Source organism: Mytilus galloprovincialis, chromosome 4 (assembly GCF_965363235.1).
Source record: "Mytilus galloprovincialis chromosome 4, xbMytGall1.hap1.1, whole genome shotgun sequence".
Classification (NCBI taxonomy): Eukaryota; Metazoa; Mollusca; class Bivalvia; order Mytilida; family Mytilidae; genus Mytilus; species Mytilus galloprovincialis.
In genome coordinates, this window is record NC_134841.1 from 54,170,277 (window position 1) to 54,194,828 (window position 24,552).

At 32.9% G+C, this 24,552-nt stretch overlaps 1 protein-coding gene across 1 annotated transcript; it reads left to right on the forward strand.

Annotated features, from left to right (window-relative positions):
- The first annotated feature begins 13,335 nt into the window (after nucleotides 1–13,335).
- Nucleotides 13,336–24,206, forward strand: LOC143072444 (uncharacterized). The gene is made up of 7 exons (XM_076247369.1): nucleotides 13,336–13,529; nucleotides 16,983–17,143; nucleotides 18,133–18,204; nucleotides 20,240–20,398; nucleotides 22,602–22,728; nucleotides 22,891–23,015; nucleotides 23,931–24,206. The coding sequence occupies exons 1-7, from the start codon at nucleotides 13,431–13,433 to the stop codon at nucleotides 24,118–24,120; spliced, it is 933 nt and encodes a 310-aa protein (XP_076103484.1). The 5' UTR covers nucleotides 13,336–13,430; the 3' UTR covers nucleotides 24,121–24,206.
- Nucleotides 24,207–24,552: the final 346 nt, after the last annotated feature.

A 24,552-nucleotide genomic window follows, 5' to 3' on the forward strand; every position in this document is an offset into this window, starting at 1 on the left:
CTAAAATCATATAACAAATTCATCAGTCAAATTCTTACAAAAATAATTAAAATCTCAATTCAATTAAAACTATCAATATATCACTCAAATCCTTAAAATTAATTTTTAAAAAACTTCGCCCAAATAAATAACATTTGTTTTAAATATAAATCTTTATATGTCTGTCTTTCATTAAAAGTGCAGAATCTTTGAAATTTTGAAAAAAAGGTATTTTTGTCCCCCCTACAACTTGTTTGGCTATTGTCAACATAAAGAGAATGTATATAGTATTTATAAAAAAATGAAATGCCATAGTTGTTAGTAGTGGTACTGTATATAGTATGCTATCATCTGGATAATGACAAGTGTAAATTGTGGAGAAATAACTAGAGGCTCTTAAGAGCTTGTGTCACTCACCTTGGTCTATGTGCATATTCAACAAAAGACACAGATGGATTAATGACAAAATTGTGTTTTGGTGACGGTGATGTGTTTGTAGATCTTACTTTACTGAACATTCTTGCTACTTACAATTATCTTCATCGTTAATGAACATGGCCGGTTAGTTACAGAGGAAAATATTGTTAAAAATTTACAAAAATTTACAAAATTTATGAAAATTGTTAAAAATTGACTGTAGAGGCCTGTAACTCCTTAAGGGGTCAACTGACCATTTTTGTCATGTTGATTTATTTGTAGATCTTACTTTGCTGAACATTATTGCTGTTAACAGTTTATCTCTATCTACAATAATATTCAAGATAATAACCAAAAACGGCAAAATTTCTTTAAAAACTACCAATACAGGGGCAGCAACCCAACAAACGGTTGTCTGATTCGTCTGAAAATTTCAGGTCAGATAGATCTTAACTTTAAGAACAATGTAACCTCTTGTCAGATTTGCTCTAAATGCTCGGGTTTCAGAGTTATAAGCCAAAATCTACATTTAACCCCTATGTTCTATTTTTAGCCATGGCGGACATCTTGGTTGGTTGGCCGGGTCACGCCACACATTTTTTAAACTAGATACCCCAATGATGATTGTGGCCAAGTATGGTTAAATTTGGCCCAGTAGTTTCAGAGGAGAAGATTTTTGTAAAAGATTACAAAAATAAAATTTACAACAAATTGGTAAAAAATGACTATAAAGGGCAATAACTCCTTAAGAGGTCAACTGACCATTTTGATCATGTTGAATTATTTGTAGGTTTTACTTTGCTGTTTACAGTTTATTTCTATCTATAATAATATTCAAGATATTAGCCAAAAACTGCAAAATTTCCTTAAAATTGCCAATTCAAGGACAGCAACCCAACAGCCGATTGTCCAATTTTTCTGAAAATGTCAGGGTAGCTAGATCTTGACTTGATTAACGAATTAACCCCATATCAGATTTGCTCTAAATGATGCAGTTTCAGAGTTATAAGACAAAATCTACATTTTACCCCCATGTTCTATTTTTAGCCATGGCGGCCATCATGGTTGGTTGGCCGGGTCACGCCACACATATTTTAAACTAGATACCCCAATGATGATTGTGGCTAAGTTTGAATAAATTTGGCCCAGTAGTTTCAGAGGAGAAGATTTTTGTAAAAGTTAACGACGACAAGTGATGAGAATAGCTCACTTGGCCTTTTAGGCCAGGTGAGCTAAAAAGAAAAGGTAAGAAACTATGTATTCACCTGTCCTTTTCACCACCAAGACTACTGATCAGTTGCTTGGCTCTTTCTAATTTCTTTGTACAAAGGTCAACTTGATTCTCAAGGTCTGCCTTTTTCTTTCATGTGCCAAAGTATCTTGCAACTTAGATAATTTCTCCTGAACATCTCTGAGTGAGGCACGTTTCTTCTCTAAAGTTCCCATGGCAATTGCTAATTCTCCCTCTGCCTTCTTCAATAACTCCTTCTTAGAAGCTACAACTTTAGCCAACCTAGAAATAGAAATTTTTGAAATTTAATGGCATAGCTTTGTATGTTAGTTTTGAATAGAAACAAATTATATGCATGTTACTTGTCAAGGAAGAAATGATCACAGATTTACTTGCATAGATAGCCGTAACTTTTAGAATATTTGGTTTCCAATGCTCTTCAAATTTGTAACTGATTTAGCCTTCAAACTGTTTTTTTCATTGAAAAATAAAATCTTTGATCTAATAGATCATAACATAACAAGAATGTGTCCATAGTACACGGATGTCCCATCCCCACTATCATTTTCTATGGTCAGTGGACCATGAAAATGGGGTAAAATCTATAATTTGGCATTAAAATTAGAAAGATCATATCATAGGAAACATATGTACTAAGTTTCAAGTGATCGGACTTCAACTTCATTAAATACTACCTCAACCAAAAACTTTAATCTGGAGCGGGACGAATGGACAAATGAATGGACGCACAGACCAGAAAACATAATGCCCCTCTACTATCATAGGTGGGACATAAAAATCATAAAACAAATTAGTGTTGAGACCATTTGGCAAATAACTCCTTTTGAGCCCTTTGGAATTTATTACACCCAAATGTATCTAAACATATAATTGCTTTTAAAAACTTGAGATTAGGCAAATTTTAGGTTTCACTTGCCCAGGGACAAGTGCTCACAACAAATATTTCCACATCCCTGATGTTCATTCAGTCCTATGAATATTTCTGGGGAAATCGTGGAACCGTAAATAAACTGTATTTGCTTCTTACTATTAATTCTCAGTGACAGTTAATACTAATCGATTCAAGGTGGTCATTTATGTTATACAGACCCCCTCTATTTAATAAACTCTGTAACCGCCGTGGATAGTAAATTTGAAAATGATAGCAGATAGCATTATCCATATACTCTGTATTCGTAGTAAATGTATGTTCAATGTTTACAGAAAAACTAGATGTGTCAACGGGACAGGAATGGCCCCGTGTCACAAAGTTGAAAAATCTGCAATTTCAATAACACATGTGGACACAAACATGATAGTAGTCTCACAAATCAAAAATCAGCTCAAAATCTGGAGGTGTATAGAAAAATGTCCATATTTATAACTGATTTTCAACAATTTTCAAAGTCGTAAACCCTTAATTTTGGCAAAAATAAGCGGAGTGGAACGAAACTTTAAATTTGATCTGTAACTCATCATGGTAATCTCACATAAAAAAAATTAGCCCAATATCTGAAAGCATTTAGAATAAAGGTCTGTATAACTGATTTTCAAAAATTTATCAAAGTCCAAAGCCCGAAATTACAGCACAACTAAATTTTCCCCCACAAAAGGATGGCAGGGCCTGGCCCCTTGGGCTTAACCCTAAATCCACCTCTGCCAAGGGGAGTTGACTCTTGAAATATCAGCTGAAAGTTTTTAGTGCATACTAATAGTACTTGTAGAGGAATGATTGTGTGGATTAATAATGAATATTCTTGAATAATTCTTATATTTGTCAACAGGTCAGAGTAAACATTTTTGATTTTTTTTTTGGAGCCAAATCCATTCAGTTAAAATTGTTGTGTACACTGTAAGAAAAAAATACTCAAGCACACCCAAATCATCCGTCTTGGTACTGTTTGTTTTATTTGACTGATTTTCACACACATTGAAATTGGCTGTGAATCGAGGCAGTAAAGTTCCACCTTTGGTGCCTTAAAAACGTTTTATTCGTATTTAACAATGCATTATTCATGTTATGATATCTTTGTAATAGAGTCGGCCATTTTATTTTTTCCGACATTAGCATGTTCACGTTTATTCAATCATTTTTTCATGTCGTGATAATTTCCTATATTATTTACAGACACAGACATCGACAGCAGTATAAAATTCACAGGAAAATTTGTATTACATTATTATACTCTTACAATGGAGTAAAGTTGTACTATACATATCTGTCTTCTAGATTGTGATATTTTTACCCACTCATAATTGTACTAAATTTAATTGGTTAGTTTCAGTTTTTATAAACTGCGGAACTATTTCATTGTCAATTAAATGTCAGTATTTGCCATCATCTAAATTCTTAATTTTTTCTTCAAACTTTAAACACGTCTGACTTACTCTGTAATTCTTGAACTAAGAGAAATTGTTAAGTTTGGACATGCGTGACAAAATCATTTCATTAACCAATCAAATTATCGAAAAATATGGGGCGTGTTTTATTGGTCTCTTCTGTAGATTTTTAGAATGTCTATTGGTGAAGAGCAAAAAAGATGAATCTGGACCTTTTCTGGAAAAGCAAACCAAAAACAACATTAATTTTTTTTAGATATCATAAATGACAATACATTAGTACAAGTTGTAAACATACCAATTCGAAATGATAAAATTATAGATCTTGTGTTAACAAAATTTATCCAGCCATCATTGAAAAAAATGAAACCATGCCACCATTAGGGAAGGCAGACCATGATATTGTATATATATAGAATTGAAAACCCTTAAGGCTTATCTTCTACTACTATCAAGTAAAAATGGCTATACAGGTGTTTAAAGGTATGGAATCATTGTTCTTTTAACCCCCAAAAAAGGAAGATATGCACACACACAAAAAACTTTGCGTACGTCGATAAAAGGGGTCGATAAAAAATCTTCAGTTATGAGGGGTCCTACTAAAATGCGCCCTGGAGCGCCCGGGTGAAGAAAAAGCGCCCGGGGAAAAGAAAAAGCGCCCGGAGAAGAAAATATAGCGCCCGGGGACCCAAACTCCAGCTGAAAATTTTCAAATCTCCAGTTGTGGCTTGACAACTCTGTCACATGTCTGTAGTAGTGCATATAAACTGTTCTGGGATGTTATTTTTCAAGAAACTTCCTAGTAAAAGTGTCAGTTTTATCTGCAAAGGTCCGAGTTCCTATGGCAAATTGCATTGTCTATATTTGAAGAATTGCAACCTATAGTTTCTAAGAAACAGACTTAACCAAGAAAACTGAAAATTGACCAATGAACCATGAAAATGAGGTCAAGGTCAAATGACACCTACCAGCAAGCTAGACATGTACACCTTACAATCATGCCATACACCAAACATAATAGACACTATAATAATTGCATAAAGTATAAGACACTCAGACCACTACATGTATATGGCCTTCGACAATGAACATTGACAATATCATAAGCTAGCAATAGTCTGACTTACCCGGTATACTCAGTGCAACAATACACAAAGAACAATTATAACCACAGGCACTTGTCTTAGAATTTTTTTCCCTATATACCTTAATAACACGTTATATTATGGTATTTTTTTCTGAGACAATAACAGACAGTAACCAACTACAACCACTGATTACTATGGAAAGTCAACGGGGTCAAAATTCTTACTTTGTAACTTGTCAATTTGCAACTTGTAAGATCTTTATACATTGTAAAATACACTTAATAAAACGAGAACCATTCTATACAGAATTATAAGAGACTATTAAAATGTATAGATATAATACACAATATGAAAATACTATTTACAATATATAAAATTTCAACGCCTTTTTAAAATCAAATGACAGGTTTTGGCACACACACGTATCATATTTACATCTGAGAATAAAAACACTAACTTTTGGTTATCAACTAAAGTATTAAAATTATCATTAAAAGTTTCAGCAACATTATATAAATGCTTTCTAAAATCGTCTCAAAGAGGACATCTTAATAATACATGCGCTTCATCTTTAATAAAAACGTCACATATATGGCACACTCTGTTTTCTAAAACAATATTTTCATATCTCCCTGTTTCAATCCTTAGGGGAGCAATACCACATCTAAATTTGGCGAAAGCACATCTGTGACTGAAGGGTAAAGCTATTTTGCAGTATACCTCCGGTTCAGAATTTTCTTTAAACAGTCTATACGTTCGATCGTAGCTTATTGCCACCTCTACCCGATATAGATTAACCAGAATGTAAAACAGCTTGTCAATTATCGACATGGTCGTGTAATTTTGACATAAAAAAAAATTACAATATAGTTAGTGTCCATATTTTCAGGACACGATAAATGACTTTAATTTAGTTCACAGACTTTCTTTACCAAAAAGTTCCAGTTTTTTACACACTTATGCTAAAATAATCATACTATCAGCGCTCTTGTGAACTTTTGCATTTAACCAATTTGACCGAATAATACTTTTCCACTGCTTATCAAAAATAGGCGTTATACCTAAGTCTCCAGTAACTGCAGCATTCAGAGGCGGATTTAGGGGGGGGCAGGGGGCCCGGCCCCCCTCTTTTTGGGAAAAAAATTGGTTGCTTATATAGGGAATCACTGAAGCGTGACTGGAGCGGGCCCCCTCTCAAGTTAGTCAGTGGGCCCCACTTATGAAAATTTCTGGATCCGCCACTGGCATTGGTGCATATTTTCCTACACCGAGAAAAAATCTAAAAGCCCTATATATATTATGTATGGAGTTAATACAAGAATATGTTTTTACACCCCATACACCGGCTCCATATTCTATTATAGGACTGGCAAACCAAACTTTGATATAATTCTAAAAATACATCGAAAGAAACCCCACCTAAAAGTTTACACTTGGCTACAACCAACCCTAAAGCTCTATTTTCTGAAGATGCAACGGCTTTTGCAGTAATATTAGTCTAATTGCTCGTTTAAAACGAGACCAAGATAAGTATCATTACATGAAAACTTAATAGTATGATCATTACAATTCAAAATTACATCTGATCTAGGTATAGATGGCGGTCTAAAATGGACAACGTTACTCTTGTTTGCATTATTTTATGTCATACAATTGTCTTCACACCATGTAGATAAAGCATTTAACATAAGTTGTAGCTCTTTTCATCGTTTGCCATAATAACAACGACATCAGCATATAATAAAATACACAGTTTTTCATCACCTATTTCTATTCCGCAGTCAAAGGACTTTTAAGAAATGTAACTAAATCATTAATATATAAGTTGAACAAAATGGGCGACAAGGTATGGCAAGCCGTTCTCGTAAAAATTATGTTTAAACCATTTATTGAAAAATTTACACACTGAGAATTACAACAAAGCACACAGAGATTTAAAAACTTCAAAATGCACACTGAGAATTGAAAATTACACACTGAGAATTGAAAATTACACACTAAGATTTCATAAAGACGCACTGAGATTACAAAAATGAAAAACGCACACTGAGAATTGAAATTTACACACTGAGAATTGAAAATTACACACTGAGATTTTAAAAAGACACACTGAGATTTCAAAAAGACACGCTGAGAATAAATACTGAAAATACACACTGAGAATTTGAAATTACACACTGAGAATTTAAAAATACACACTGAGAATTTAAAATTACACACTGAGAGATTTGTGCGCACTTTTTATGCGCACATATCTAATTAGCATACTTAATCTGAATCTATTACAAGCTTAAAACAACAAGGGGACAGAACTCGTTAGTCCTTCGATTTGGTTCCAAATTATTAATAAAAAAAACTTTAGAAATACAAGAACAAGAAAAATACCCACTTACTCTTATTACAAAATATAACCAAATGGTGAAAAACTTTATTAAAATTATAAGAAAACATTGGAACAATCTGCAAAAGAATGCAGTGAAATTTTTACTCAAGTGTCTATTATAGCATATAAACGTAACAAAAATATAAAAGATTAACTAGCGAAATCAGGGAAACAGTTGGAAGACCTTTGAAAAGGGACACATGTTTAATTACTGGTAGTAATGGTCTGAATTATAGGCAACAAACTCATGAATATGAGCGATGTTAAGTCTTGAAATTTATTACGAATGTTGGTAACTCGAATAATTCAAGCCCTTTCCGTGTCCGATTTTCTCCCACATGAGGATGTAGCCTTCGTAGATCAGCGGAATATAACGACTGAATTATTCGGGTTAGAATGTTGGTTGAAGGAATCGCATTTCATTATAATGAGATCAAGATATTAATCTGTTGAATCTGTTGAATTATTCATCTCATGAATATTCATTAGTAATTTGCATATTAATCTCAGAGTGTATTTTTGAAATCTCAGTGTGTGTTTTTCAATTTATTTCATCTCAGTGTGTCTTTTTAAAATCTCAGTGTGTAATTTTGAATTCTCAGTGTGTGTTTTTTATTTTTTTAAATCTTAGTGTGTAATTTCGATTTCTCAGTGTGTTATTTTAGGTTTTTAAATCTCAGTGTGTATTTTTTTCGAAAAAAGGGTTTAAACATAGTTTTGACGAGAACGGCTTGCCATAACAAGGGACATCCTTAATTATTTCAAGCCACAGTTAGCATGCAGACTTCTTATACGTTCAGGTATTTCACATCCAATCTTTTATGGTAATATTCTTTATAAAGCCCAAAACTGTCAGTGTTCACCTCAGAAGCTAACAAAACCTTTAAATAGACTTATTAAGAAGTGATATAGTTACGATACTGTTGGCAGGTCATTAAAGATTGCATAATTTGGCTTTAATATTGATTTACTTATAGGGTCTTTGCATCGGAACTAAACACATTTTTTTTAAACAGTTGTTCGCATGACACGGGTTGTGTTCTTCTCATATATGATATGATGGTTTGATACTAAACCCCTAACGAGAGGGATTGTGCCTGATATTCATATGATGAAGACATAATCTTTCTATCAGTGTAATTGAAGTCTGGAGCTGGCATGTCAGTTAACTGCTAGTAGTATGTTGTTATTAATGTATTATTAGGGTCTTTCCCCTACGTGAGGAAAGACCTAATTGTTTTTCTAATGTTTTTTTGTTTTTTTTTTGTTTTTTTTTTTACTTCCAGCATTTTTTTTTTGGCACGCCCTTCTACCGTTTCTATTGGAGTTATCAATACCAAATTTAAACCATCGATAGACCTCATCATGAACTTTTACCTGACGATCTTATGTAGGATTTCATCATCCCCTTTAGAAGTTATCTCCCTTTTATTGATTTTTTTCAACATGGCCCCCTCTCTTTGTTTTTTTTTAAAGATATCATGACCTTATTTGGACAATAGGTAGAACTCATCATGATGTATTACCATATGAGGCTGAATAGGATTGCATTGTCCCCTATGAGAGTTATATCCCCTTGAAACAATTTCTTTTCTTAGCATTTTTCTCAAAAAGTATAAGAGATAAAATCGATTTGAAAACGGCAACATGTACAGGAACAAATGGCAATGTTAATGAACATATACAATCATTTTGTTATTAATCCTTATAAGGAGTTATTCCCCATGAAAAATTGTATTTCCAGAACCGGAAGTCGTAGAAACTTGGGACCTTCACCAATAATCTTTAATCCATGTGACCTTTAATATGTCCTCAAGGTCAAAGGTCACAGAGTGCAAAATAAAATTACGCTGCAATTTCCAGCTTACATATTAGGAAAACAATAAGACTTTGCTGCATACATACAGCGTATAAAATATTCCTCTCGATGAGCTCTACATTTTATATAATAAGTCCAAAAAAGTCCGACCGTCTGTTCAAAAGTTACAACGGGATGATTCTTAAAAGTATAGTATTGTGTGTATATCTTTTTAAAGGTAACAGATATCAACCTACTATAAACTGCAAAGATGATCAGTAATTCAAGACCTTCAATTTGAGGTCAATGTCAGGTCATGATGAAATTTCACCTTGACCTTCACAGTATACTATGACCCTGACCTTGTGATATTTGAAAGGTCAAGTGGTCCTGAGTTGAATGGTGATAGTCCCATGTCTCTACGACTTCCGGTTCGTAAGTTTGGTATTGCATCATATATTTGATGATTAATTGTGACCTTGGTGAACTTTGAAATTGTCCCAATTCTTTTTCTATAATGTTGTCCTTCAACTGTAGACTATTTGTCATTTAACAGATTTGAGATATCTATTGTCGTTTTAGAGATAATGGAGTTTGAAATTTTGCGAGCGACGGCATGTATTTCTGAATCAACAACAGCTTACCACTTTTAAATGTTTAAGAAATTGAAGAGGTTAACATAGTTATAGTTGACGAAATACCAAAAACATTCCATGGAAAAAAACACCAAAAAATCAATTTGAAATTTCATGTTTTGGATAGACTTTGTAAGTTTCATAACTTCTATTTATGTAGTTGATATTGCATCATTTTTTGTATTTTGTCAAATGGGGTCTACTTAAAAATGAAAATTTTAAACCTCTCTTTCATCCCAGTGGGAAGGGTGGGGTCATTTAGTGCAAAAATTCAAAGAGGTAGAGCCGATTTGCCGAGGATTTGTTTCATTCGATAAGATAGGTAATTCATGTTTTAAATAGCCCGACCGATGCTAATTATAGTACACGAAAATACGTCACATCATCTATTTCCATACCTTGAACAGGTATTCCTACAGTAACAAGGCCAAGACTATTGATTTTTTAATATTGATTCTATTCTATTATTAACATCCTTTATGCAAGGTGCCATACAATGTACCACGTAACTTGTCAAGGAGCCAAATAATATCGAACAAATTTCAATCGTGATTTTCTCATTCTGAATATATGTATATCTGTATTTGTCCTGGTCTTTTAATGTTTTATCGTCTATAAGATAAGATAAGATAATACATGTATATATTATAACCGGAGAACATCTTACATCAGTTGGTCATAGTCACCCTGTGTTACTAACACATGTTATATTGTCTTTTTTGTCATTTTAACAAATCGGCCCTTCGTTGTGATACAGATGCAACAGCTTCTTGATGTTTTACTACAATCACGATTTGTAGTGTAATTGATTTGTTCTGTTGTGTTTTCTCGATGACTTAGGTACCGGTGTAGGGACGGTGGTAAAAAAATCAATACTAGTATCTATACAGTTTGTGAATTGGCGACAAAATTGTTGTTGACTGCATTTGTTACATATAATACCATGTTCAAAAAAGGTTTCGAAAAATAATTGTTTGTGTTGTTTTGAAACTTGTATACAATGGCCTTTTTTGAAGTTATGTGTATATTACACTCGCAACATGTAGGCTTCATTGCTATAGAATTAATTCTCGTGTTATTGGTTATGTACAGGCACCTACATCAGTCTAACGGCAGTTGTTTCTTGAATATATGTAATTAATGTAAACACATAAATAGAAAGTTCGCCAAGAGTATGGACAGTCATAGGAATGCACACAATAAGCGATACATTATTTTTTTTCTTTGATACATGTAAAATGATATACCAGTAAACTATATAGTCAAAATGAACCAGAAAGACTCTATGAAATAAGCAAACATCCGAAAAAATATGATAGAAACATTAAAATTTAATATAACAACACAAAAAAAGCTAATATTTTGAGCGAGATTCGAACCCTTACTTCAAAATCATCATTTATTAGAAGTTCTGTGCTCTACTGATGGAGCTACGGCGATGCTATTCCTAAATATTTTATAAAGAAGCTATATCGGTACAATTTATCGATGTTACAACTTTTTCTTTAAAAAGTTGTTTTTTATGTAATAAGGACACACTAAACCAATTTCATTTTTAAAGGAAAAAGTAGTATGAATAACAACAGTCATAAAAAGCATAACTTTTTTTTGGTTTGGAATGTCCTTCTGGGGGGATTCCCTGTTTTCCCTATCTAAACACACCCGAAAATCCGCATATTGGACCTTTATCCTTTTTGGGGGTTACATTAACTATTGATCACACGTATCATAATATGTGTAAATCGAGATATTGATCAAAAAGCATTTTTATTTTTTGTTTTTATAGTAAATGTCATTCTGTCGACACTTTTTGAAATTGGCCCTTCTGTGAAAAAAATCCTCGGCATATTGGCCCTACCTCTTTCTCAGATGGTAAGGTTGTCGCATATCAAATGAAAGAACATAAAGCGTACATTTCAAATTTCAAATTGACGTCCCCCAAAAATTGGTTCGATGGGGTCATTGAGTGCAAAAAATAAATTTTCTTTACGATAGGGTTGTTTTATATCAAATAAAAGGTCATGATGTGTACATTTGAAATATCAAATTCCCGACCTCCAAAAATTAGTTCGATGGAGTTATTAAGTGCAAAAATCAAACTTTCTAGAACATGACGTTGTCGCATATCAAATGAAAGCTCATCTAGTCTATGTTACATATATCATACTTCCGATCCCGAAAATGTAGGCGGATGAGGTCATAAAGTTTAAAAAGCGAAAAGTTTCAGAAGGTATGCTTGTCATATATCAAACGAAAGGTCATACAAAGTACATTACAAAATCATCACTTCTACAGGAAAGACCTTTCAATTGTTTAACAAACAATTGAGATACTAGTTTTCATTATGTTTAGTTTCTTTTGTTGTACATCTTCTGACATCAGACTCGGACTTCTCTTGAACAGAATTTTAATGTGCGTATTGTTATGCGTTTACTTTTCTACATTGGCTAGAGGTATAGGGGGATGGTTAAGATCTCAGTCATAAACATGTTTAACCCCGCCGCATTTTTGCGCCTGTCCCAAGACAGGAGCCTCTTGCCTTTGTTAGTCTTGTATTATTTTAACTTTTGTTTCTTGTGTATAATTTGGAATTTAGTATGGCGTTCATTATCGCTGAACTAGTATATATATTTATTTGGGGTCAGCTGAAGGACGCCTCCGGTGCTGGAATTTATCGCTGCATTGAAGACCTGTTGGTGACCTTCTGTTGTTGTCTGTTACATGGTCGGGTTGTTGTCTCGTTGGCACATTCCCCATTTCCATTCTCAATTTTATATGCTAAAATGTACTGGTCGAATGCTCAAGCTAAACTGGTCAAATTCTTAAGTATATATATATATATATGCTAAAATAAACTAGTCAACGATGGCTCATAAACCAACAAAACAACTTCTTCATGAAGTCGAACCATGACAAAGCAATCAAAATATAAAAATCCTTTAAAGTCAATTTCATCAAGAGGCTCTCAAGGGCCTGTGTCGGTTAAATTCATAATAATTAGATTTAAATACCCTAATAATGATTGAGAACAAATTTGGTTTAATTTGGCCCAGTTCATCCCATTGTAGTCTTACATTACAATAGTTACTGAAGACCCCTTTTTGAATTTTTAATATATATATATATATGAATAAATCGAATATTATCACTTTCGTTAAAAAAAAAGAAGCCAACACATTAACTATCCATAACAGGTCATTCTTCTTTGATGTGTTTTTTTATTTGTTCCTATGGCTGTATTGTTAATTTTGTTTTTTCATAGGAAGAAAAACCGGAAAATTAACTTGATATGACATCCTTAACAAAATATTAAATTATTGATAATATAATGTATATGCCAAGAAGATAGATTCTTATCCCGCCTGAGGGACGATATTATTTGATAAATACAAAAATGACAACAAGAGGATTACGTTAGATAAGATAACATTATGTAATCAGCCGATCGAATTTTAATTATCATTTTCTATACATGTGTGAAACGAACTTTGATCGGAGAGTAAAAGTCAAGTAATAACGTTTGTTTACCACTTGTGTGTAATAATTAAATGGATTAGCAATGGAAGAGGCAGATACAGCTGTTTCTATTGAGTATTGCGAACTTCGGAAAACGAAATCTGATTCTGATTCTGCCGATGATGTAACGATATTCAAGAAGGTAGGGAGACGTAATATAAATATAGCAACTTATTTTTATAAACAACCCTCAGACTTTCAAGAAACGCTTTAAAAACAAAACAACATTTAGCTTTCAATGCGGATCTTTGCTATTTTTTAATTTATCTGCGTAGTAAGTTGATTTTTTAAGACATGCTTTTTTTGCTCGAGTAATCGGGTTAAAACTTGACCTATCATAAACTTTCAATTTTTGAGACACTCAAACAACTACTATTTTCCATGTGCTACAACGACGGAGAAGGAGACTGATTACCATGCTGATTGGATGCTGTTACTAGCAGTCCTATACAAAATTACTTATCCATGCGCCTCATAGTAATCTCAAGGTTTACTAGTAGTATGGATTCACCTAACTGTACTCGAAGTGTCCAAAGTCTAGTCAGGACATATTTTGAATGTTTACTATTAAAGTCCTGCTGTTTCTCAATTATTGTGACTTATGTTCAAATGTTTACTGAGTCCCACTGTTTTTCAATGATTGTGACTTATATTCAAATGTTTACTGAGTCCTATACTGTTTCTCAATGATAACATGTTTACTAAGTCCTACTTTTTCTGAATGATTTTGACTTATGTGCAAATGTTTACTAAGTCCTACTTTTTCTCAATGATTGTGACTTATGATCAAATGTTTACTAAGTCCTACTGTTTCTCAATGATTGTCAAGTGGTAGCTCTCTTACAATTGTCGACTATATATAAAAAAAAGTCGAAAGTTCAATCTACTTTTTAAAAATCACAACTTTTTTATATAACCCCTGCTCATGCAGTTACAACTTTCTACTTTGAATGATTTATACCATTAAATATGAAAAAGGAGAATTGGATAAGCAATGGGAGAGGCAGTAACAGCTGTTTCTATTGAGTATTGGTATCAAACCTGATGACTGATTAAGAACTGGTCCATAGTGTATGTGTACCTGAGACTTTGAAATTTGGTATGGACTCTGGTTTGTATCTTATATATTGTAACCTCATATATTTTTTTTTTATATCAATGTACTTATAAATAAGGTCAAGTCGATTAGCTGTGTCCTGCTTTTTTTTTAATCTTAAAATAAGAATGTTTACACTTGCATATCAACGTTTTGTCGTTTATTCAATTTGTCAGTATCTGAATGTGGTTATCATGTAATTGATAGTAATAAATATCATGTCAATTCTAAAAACTGAAAACAGTTATGAAACTAAACAGTAGTCCTCAGACGCTATTACTACTGACAGAACATTTTTATTTTATCCTGGGAATGAACCATGTTGACTCAACCAGGATTTTTATACCATGAACAACTCGACAGCTGTCACATTAGAAACAGGAACAGCTGTATTTTCCGGGTCAATGTGACCTACACTTTGCAATGTATTTAAAAGTAAGGATCAATCGACACATGTAATCGTTCGGCTCTCTGTCGTCTCAGCACAAACTTTTTATACAAACACAAACATTAAGTGATAGCTTATTGGAAAACAAATAATAACATTTATTATGAGTTTGTTATAAATATTTATCATATGTGTAGTAGTAAATACAGTAGTTTTGCATATGTGATAAATAGCCTGCTGTTTAATCCATATCGCGCAACTTTGATGCGCACCCTTTATCGCATACCCTTTATCACACCCCTACTTTTTTTTTTTTTTTTTTTTTTTTTTACATAAAGTCAGTTTTGGTTTTTTTTTTGCTTAAGAAAATTTTCCTCAAAATAGGTAAATTTTTTGAATGACGTCATTGTTTGGTATGTGACGTCACAAACGTCGAGTTTTCACATTGTATGTGACGTCACGAACGTCAAGTTTTCATATTTTTTGGCACACTAACTATGAAAAATACAAAACACACAAATTAATACAATAATAAACAAAATATTTTTAAAACAACAGCACGCAAATTGTAAGGTAACCCAGGTGCTTCGGATAAGTAATTGAGCAGTTCTTTTAAGGCCTTTGAAACAAGACAAAAGTAGAACTGAAGGTATCCAGTGCTATGGATCAGAAAACAGTTCATATAAGGCAGCAACCATTTGATTTTCTGGGGGGGGGCTATGGTTTTTTTTGGAAAAAAAAGTTTGTTTCGAGTTTTTGGAGAAAAAAATAATTTGTTTTTGATTCTGAGAAAAAAAAATTGTTTGTTTCACACAGGCGAAAAAAAAAATTTGTCCAGAAAAAAAAACCATAGCCCCCCCCCCCCCCCCCCCCAGAAAATCAAATGGTTGCTGCCTAATATAATACTCTTCTGTTGAAATATATGATAAAGCCTAAAGGCCCTTGGGCTGATATTGATGTCTCGGGATGATACGACATATGATACGGATTTTGCCATGTATTATTCTCTATATATACATGTATATATATATATATATAGTTGGAATAATAGAATAGTGCATTACTAGAATTTATATTAGTATCCAGAATTGCCTACACATACATCCTGGTATGAATGATCTAGAATGTAGAACTCTAAAGTCTCGTGGAAGTCTCTAAGTCATCTATTGTTCAATAAAATTTCCAAATTAATCGAAACTTGTTGAAGATTGATTAGAATTTTATTGAGCAATAGCTGACTTAGGGCTTACACGCCCTCCCAAGCTGTTGGACCAGCTTCCTCCCTACACTACAATTTAGATCATTCATTCTCTAAAGAATGACCTTTGGTAGTTACGAACTTCCGTTCTCTCGTGTAAGCCCTAAGTCATCTATTGCTCAATAAGATTCAATCAATCTTCAACAAGTTTCGATTAATTTGGAAATTAATCTTTACGATGGTTTATATATAACTTCTTCAATAATGCAAAGCGTGTATACATAATGAGTTCAACAATAAAATTTCCGAAAAATACAACAAATGGTAATTCCAATAAATGTTCTATACAAAACTCAATGAATGTCACTATAAATGCACGGCGTCCGTACAGCTTGACCGCTGATGTCCAACTTACCATTTGCATAGAAACAACATAATATCAATTACGTAATCTTACTTGTAATAATGAAAGGACTCTTTTGGCACAAAATGGCCTAAAATACCAACTTTTTCATAAAACACCAAAAAGGTCACGATTTGATCCGTAAATGGGAACATTTCAAAATTATCATTGCTATAAAATAAATCAGTTCTTTTCATAAAAGTACATAATATTCTCCAAAGTAGGGTACTTGGGACATTTTGTCAAAATGTGATGAATGTGTTCAATTTTCACACCTTAAAGCTTTAGGAAAACTTTGGCCGCCACCTATACGAAACATATATATGATAACAAAAAATGGATAATGCTACGATTAAAATGGAATAACTTCTTAACGTGTAAGCTAACAATTTGGAGAACAATAGTCGCTTGCTTTTAGATAAAGTTTGAAATTCCACGAAATAAAACAAAGAGGAAAATATCGCTGTCACAAATAATTCCTGTTGTAATCAAATCTTCTTGTAATTACAGGAACAGAAGAAGAATCGTCTAATAGAAAAGACCGTCCATCTCCTGTCCATAGTCATAATAATTTGCTTGACACATGGTGCAGTATATAAACAATGGCTAATTCCATATATTTACACAATTGTCACACCAATACTTCTGGTGATACGTGTGGTAATGTATTGGTGAGTAATAAGGATTTTGTTCTTTTGACCTTTGGTTCCACTACTGTCCAACGAACACAGCCAGTTCAAAATATATCATCATATGTCCATGCATGCTGATCTGTAAAAAGGTTTGTAGGAAAAAGATATTTACTTACATCCGCAGCATTTGGACTCTGTTGAATGGTTGTATCACTGACAAGCATACCACATTTCCTTAAAATTACGTTTGCATGTGTTTAAAAATAGGTTTTGTATTAATTATTCAAATAAAGTGCGACTACAAAGTAAAATCACTTCTCAAAACACTTCAAAAAATTTCATTCTGATTGATATAGTGGTATTGTCATAAATTGCGTTGGATTGATCTATGGATTGAACAGTGGTAGAGCAAACATCGAATTCCAGCACAAAATGTTATCACACACTATAGAGGAGGGACAGCAGAGGTGGCGTGTGCAAAACTTTTCATTTCACGTGGTACGATAGCGAAATTTATAACAGTTAAAGATTGTTGTTCATACAACCTAACACAAAAAAGTTCGCATTAAGTCTTCAACCGTTGCTGCATGGTACGACACTGAAAAACTACGATTTTCAAGTAAAATGACACAGTGAAATGTGAAATATATTTGTCAAATACGTCAGAAAATACGTATCCCTTACACATAAACACTTCTTTTTTTTTTGTATTTTGATTACATTCAAGATAAAATGAAAATTGTGAACTTTGAATTATTACAGTAGACAGTAGATACCTTCTTTAAATTACCTTGGTGGGAAATCAGTTCTATTGGGAATTGACTCTAGATACAGATATTTCAAGGCTAAATTAATGTTACTAATAATTTGCATCAAACATTGTAAAATTATTGTGCACCCTTATGCAGAGCAGTACTCTTTCGATTCATAATTAAAGTTTGGAAATTTTGAAATCTGATAAATTGCATTTCCAGATGTATTGAGACATTGTTGTAATTTGCTTGAAATTTTTTTATCTTTTCTTTTAGGAAATTGAATTACCAGTATTTCCTTCTAGATTTCTGTTACTTTGCAAACATTTTCGTCTTTGTGCATATTTGGTAAGTTATAACGCTAACCACACCAATTGAACTTATCAGAAATAATAAAAATGAATATAAAGGGAACTTCCATGATTATTTTAAAGCAAATGATTGGGAGGATAAATTCGTGACACAACATACGAAACTTGATATGATTGGGTTGTAGACTAAACTAAGAAGAATATCTAATATGACCTGCTTAAATAGAATTAAACCAACACACTCCTTCATATACACCAAAAAGATCCCCAGATTATGTTATTGTTCTATTATATGTCAATATGCTATAGTTCTATTATAAATTAGAAAATACGTTAAACGACAAATGTCTTTTTTATGCTTCAAATGTACCACGAATGTGGCAGAAAGAGGTAATTTTATATCTTTTTGAATAAGGTTTTCTCAGTAATAATACAATCACTAATCTGTCAATAATCAATCACTAATCCATCAGTAATAGGTCTTAAATCGATCAGTAATCTAATCGATCACTAATCGATCAAACTCCCGAGGAAGTTTGATCGATTACTGATCGATGACTTCAAGTCATCAATCGAGTACTGAATGATCAAATATGATCGATTAGTGTTCGATTACCAATCCGATCGATTAGTTATCGATTAGTGTTCGATTACCAATCTGATCGATTAGTTAAGTCTGGTATACCCACTCCAGGCGCGTAGCTCCCTATACGCTAACATGCAGTTGCGTGCACATCGATTCGGCAAGCAAAAAAAAATGCCAAAATAAAAATTTATAAATTAATTATGGTTAAAGGAAACACATATGTTGTCACTTTTTTAATTGATGAACTGTCATTAAATAACGGCATTTCAAAATAAACGTTTTATTGGAGATCATGTAAAAATCGGACAGTAACTTGTATCTTTTAACAGATTTGATCGGTCTAAAACGTGTAGTTTCTGAGCACATTTTACAGAGTACGGCTTATCTGTTTGCGATGCGATGTACGGTACTACCAATTGACCATTAGATTTATCGAAACCCTTTGATATTATTGAAAATATGCCAAGGTGATGTATTCGACAGACTACCAGAGCCAATCACTGCCAAAACAGCATTGGAAAGTCTCATTATATTTTGCGTTCACACACGTAGACCATATGATAATGGAATTGGAGAGTAGAGGGTGTCTGGTATTATCAGAAAATAGCTTATAATCTTTGTGTCGTATCTGCTTCCTCGTGTTGTAGGAAATATAAACAACGAATAATTCTCAACATTGTCTGAGACATACAAAATGACCTGGCATGTATTTGGCGGACAATTTCTATTGGGAGGTCGCTCGATGGAGAACACGTACGCTGGTTTATAACATCTCGCGAGTGTTACCATGCAGATCTATCAGTGTATTAAGTCTGTTGAAAACAAATATACGATCAACAATGAATAACGACAGGTTATCATCGCTAGCATTACTGCATATTGATCGGGATTTCAGTGTGAATGTTGACAAAGTAATAGAGAAGTTCGTTTCTGCTTAGACCCGAAGAGCAGATTCTGGTCAATGTTGAGTAAATTCTGTAACTTCAAAAATGTGTTGTTTATGTATTAACCATGATTTACTCTATTCAGAAGATTCAAGTATTAATAGTTTTCGTTCATAAATTGTTTATAAGTCCTATCTACATGTAGCTCCTATTTAAACCGTCCTATGACCGAAAACCGAAAAAAAACATTTTTCTACATTAAAGGGTCCCGAAATTTTTCGCCACGCTCCGCTCGGCGGTAGTTGTTTGCACATCGTTTTCTTCTAGCTACGCCCATGCACTCCAAAATATTGAGTTATTTTAGATGAACGCTAAATTAAGCCGTTGACATGAAAATTATAACAAAACATGTAAAAAAGAAGATTTGCTGTATCTGTTCAAATCACTTTTTTTGCATAGAAAAGACATCTACAGATAAGCGTAAATCGTTGTCGTCAACACTTAAAAAAAACTACAAGGCACCAGTTTAGACAACAAGAGTTTATTCTTTCTTATTGAATAAAAGACAAAATTATACTAACATGATTATTTTTAATTTACAGGATACCTGCTAACGAGACTTTATTCTTCATCGTGTTTGGTCTAGCCAACGGACCATTGATTTGGGCCATGTTTGTGTACAGGAATGCTGTTGTTTTTCACAGTATAGACAAAGTCACATCATCTTATATACATTACCTTCCTCCATTAGTGTCTTTTGTGTAAGAAACTATATTTAACATACAATAAGATGATGTGATATGATAGCAAGTGAGAAAACTATCCACCATACAATATATAACATAGATGTAGCTATAGTAACTATAGGTTTGTACAACCTTAACAAATGAGCAATGACATACAAAATAGCAAGCTGTAAAAAGCCCATATATGATCAAATGTAGAACAGTACGAACGAGAAAACCATCGACCATTTGGTTTTCTTTAGAACTTGCGTTACTTTTCAGCTAAATACATCCCAGGATACTTTTAAGATTGGGAAAATCTATCTAAAGCCAAGCAAAAATGTAATGAGATGAAGAGATATCGCCAACCATTGAATAATAGTTGAAGCATACCACGAGAGATACCATGAGAGAAACTCCGATTGCCTTATATATATATGTAGTTTTAGTAATTTACACTGGAGCAAGAGACAGTAAAAAAAACGCAAGAAAAAAGAAACCTTGTTTTAAATCGTTTCTGTTGTAAGAAATTTATATTTATGAAGGAAATTGTACAAAAAGGAATCAGATGAATTAAAGGATTGTCAGTCAACCAAACTGAATGAATCAAAGTGCTTGTAAGAACAGAGGGTAAAGATTGCTTTAATTCTTACAATGGAAAGTAAAATTAAACATTGAATTGTAAAACATTGGTTGTAGTTGATTCAACTACAATTATATATGGACAATGATCTAATGTAAAAACAATTGTAAAAACTTCCCATTGACGTTTCTCTCATGGTATCCTATTATTCAATGGTTGGCGATAACTCTTCATCTCATTACATTTGTGCCTGTTTAACCCGCCACATTCGATTCAATTTGCGCCAATTGCTGTTTTGAAAAGGTATTAATTGCGCCACTGTCTTTTATTTTGATGGTATTAATTGCGCCAATAAATGAAATGAAATTGCGCCAGATTTACCTGTAAATATTTTTTACCTATATCATACATGTACATGTTTTACCAATATCATACATGTATTATAATTAACCTTTCCACTGAACACTTATCAAATTTAAGAAAACTCACCAAAAAATAAATTGTTTAGTAAAAGAATATTTTTTTACGAGTCAAGATGTCTGATATACCATTCAAAAACTAGAGTCTGATAGAGGAAAACCGGTCATCATTGTTGAAGAACACATATTCCGTCAGGCATTTGTAAAGAACTAATGAGTAGAGAAGTAAGCAGAAAGGAATATGTGTCTATTCTCAACTACAAATACCAGCCTTTAATTCAATGATGAACAGAGACATTTTATGGGTTTAACTGTATATATATGGGTGAACGTTTTAATTCAGCATACATTTCGTTATTAAAATGACTTTTAACTCCGCCAGTCGGTAAACTGCCGGTCCCAAGCCCAAAAATAGGAGGATGGAAGTCAACCATTTAGTTGTTATATATAAATAAAAATAAATAAAATTGGCGCAATTAGATGATTATTTCATTGGCGCAAATGATACCTATAGTTTTGAAAATTATGTGTCGCAAAAGAAGTATTGGCGCAATTAAGTTGTGGCGCAAATGAGTTACTTTTTGGCGCAAAAAGATATCGCCCCCACATTCTGTATATATGTGCCTGTCCAAAGTCTGAGCCTGTAATTCAGTGGATGTTGTTTGTTGATGTGTTACATACTATAGTATATGTTTTCCGTTCAATGTTTTGTACATACATTAGGTCGTTGGTTTTCCCGTTTGAGTTTTTGTACATTCGTCATTTCGGGGCCTTTCGTAGCTGACTATGCGGTATGGGATTGGCTCATTGTTGAAGGCAGTACGGTGACCTATATATGTTAATTTTTGTTTCATGTTGTCTCTTGTGGAGAGTTGTCTCATTGGTAATCATACCACATCTTCTTTTTTCATAAAGGAAGATAACTCCAATTGTACAGATTACTTTATAAACAAAGACATCATTGATGTTTTCCAGAACAAGTATTAGATAACTGCACCTTGCACAAGTTTTGTAATTTTCTTGACAAGAATGTTATCATTGTATGAATTAAATAACCGAGCATATATTACAGTGATACATTTCTAGACCTGTTCATGAATAGGATATTTAGAATGTTATGATCAATGCATCATATTTTGATTTTCTCAAAAGTAAGGGTAAACCTTGGAAGATTTTAGAAATCAATGCATTTCATGCAACTTTTACCCAAAAATTAATAATGATATCGTATTTCCAGCGTGCGATGGTATCCAGAATCCACATCACAATATTGGATGGCTGACTTTAAACCATCGACCGAAGTTGACGTAAATATGGTACTTGGATTGACAGTGTTCCCATTTATCTGCTTTTTCATTCACAGTGTAAGTATTATATAAAAAAAGAACAGCTTTTTAAAAAGAAAAATTGCTGAATAGAGTTATCCAAGTGCTGTTTTATTTACTTCTTCCATTTTTGGAAATAGAGATCGGTTAAAAGCGGCACTATGGTGGTATAAATAGTATCTTATTGATTTTACATTGCAGATTCTGTACCATATCATCGTCCAAAGAATATTGAAACCAACAGATGATTACATTACGAGCTACAGTTACCTCAGTTTAAAAGAAGAAGCTTGTCTCACTAAACTTTTTCACTGTTGTGGTAAAAAGTAAGTTTTTTTCAATAGACAATTTAAAAATTTAACATACGTCTGAACCAATCAGAAAGGTCAAAAGAATGTTCTTCTAGGGTAACACTTTTTATCCGAATTGATCGATTTTTTTAAAATTCTGAGATATTTGCCAGTACCAATCAGTTCTAGACAACTACATCGTCATGAATTTTTACTTTGTTGATAAAGAGAACTTTGGAATTTCAAGGAATGATACCTAAAAAAAAAGCAACCACGTAAACAATCTTTGTCAATATGCAGTGAAAAGTAAAACACTACTGTAGAACAAAAATCACCCGTAGAACTCTACAGCACATTTCTAAATGTTTACTTCGAATAAGAATAAGAATGTTAAGCACAATTCTCATTCTGAGCTACAGCCAGTTAATATACTAGTATACATTTTAAAAGGATCCACAATACATGTAAAAAGCATATTTGCAGGATAGAAACACGTTAATTTTGCTATGGCAATTTGCGAAAATATGAAAACGGTATTTAAGTGCTTGTTTAGTCATGTTAGTTGAATTTGTAAAGAAGAACTTAAATTGTTAATAAGAGAGTAATAGATATATAGAAGAACTTAAATTGTTAATAAGAGGGTAATAGCTCAGATATAGAAGAACTTAAATTGTTAATAAGAGGGTAATAGCTCAGATATAGAAGAGCTTAAATTGTTAATAAGAGGGTAATAGCTCAGATATAGAAGAACTTAAATTGTTAATAAGAGGGTAATAGCTCAGATATAGAAGAACTTAAATTGTTAATAAGAGGGTAATAGCTATATAGAAGAACTTAAATTGTTAATAAGAGGGTAATAGATCGAGATTATTCCTTTTTATATTTACATATATATGTTAGTATATGTGATCTGATGTTTGGTATTTTTATGTGTGCATCTTTTATTTTCAGACACAAATGCATTATGTTTTATGTGTTTAACTGGATATTTTGTTTGGTGTCATTGACTGGTGTGATGCTATGGTATAACTTCTACATAGCTCATTGTATTCTGATGGTATTCCAAGCATGCGCAATCATCTGGCAAGGAGCCAATTATTATATGCATGTCTTTGCAGTTAAGGGATTCGCTGATGAATAGAAATTGGTCATAAAATTTCTGACATTATATGTTTGTATATCTGTTTTAGGATATAAATGCATATAAAAATAAACATGAATAACCAACGATTTAATCAGACAAGAAATGATTCGATCAATACAGAGAAAGGTGTTTCGGTGAAAGTTTGAACTTTCCATACATATTTTACCAACATATAAATAGAAATGACTAAGATTTTTTGCAGGACAAAGGTCATTATACATCGTTGAAATTTTACGAAAATAGCTCTTATCTATAGGGGGAAAAGTAGCATGCATTTCTCCGGTATTAGGTTAGCCTTTTGTGTACATAAGGGGTGTGAAGCGAGCCAACTAAGGAGCGCTGTGATTGGACAAAAAAGAAAGTATTGATGATGTGCTTTCGAATGATATATGATTTAGCATGATATCGCGAAAATCGATTTGTTGTGTA

Bases quoted from the DNA above. Each gene is read 5' to 3' on its own strand.
- LOC143072444 (XM_076247369.1), top strand. From the start codon at position 13,431: ATGGAAGAGGCAGATACAGCTGTTTCTATTGAGTATTGCGAACTTCGG. The intron at 13,530-16,982 runs GTAGGGAGACGT...TTGTAATTACAG, and splicing joins ATGTAACGATATTCAAGAAG to GAACAGAAGAAGAATCGTCT. The intron at 23,016-23,930 runs GTAAGTTTTTTT...TTTTATTTTCAG, and splicing joins TTTCACTGTTGTGGTAAAAA to ACACAAATGCATTATGTTTT.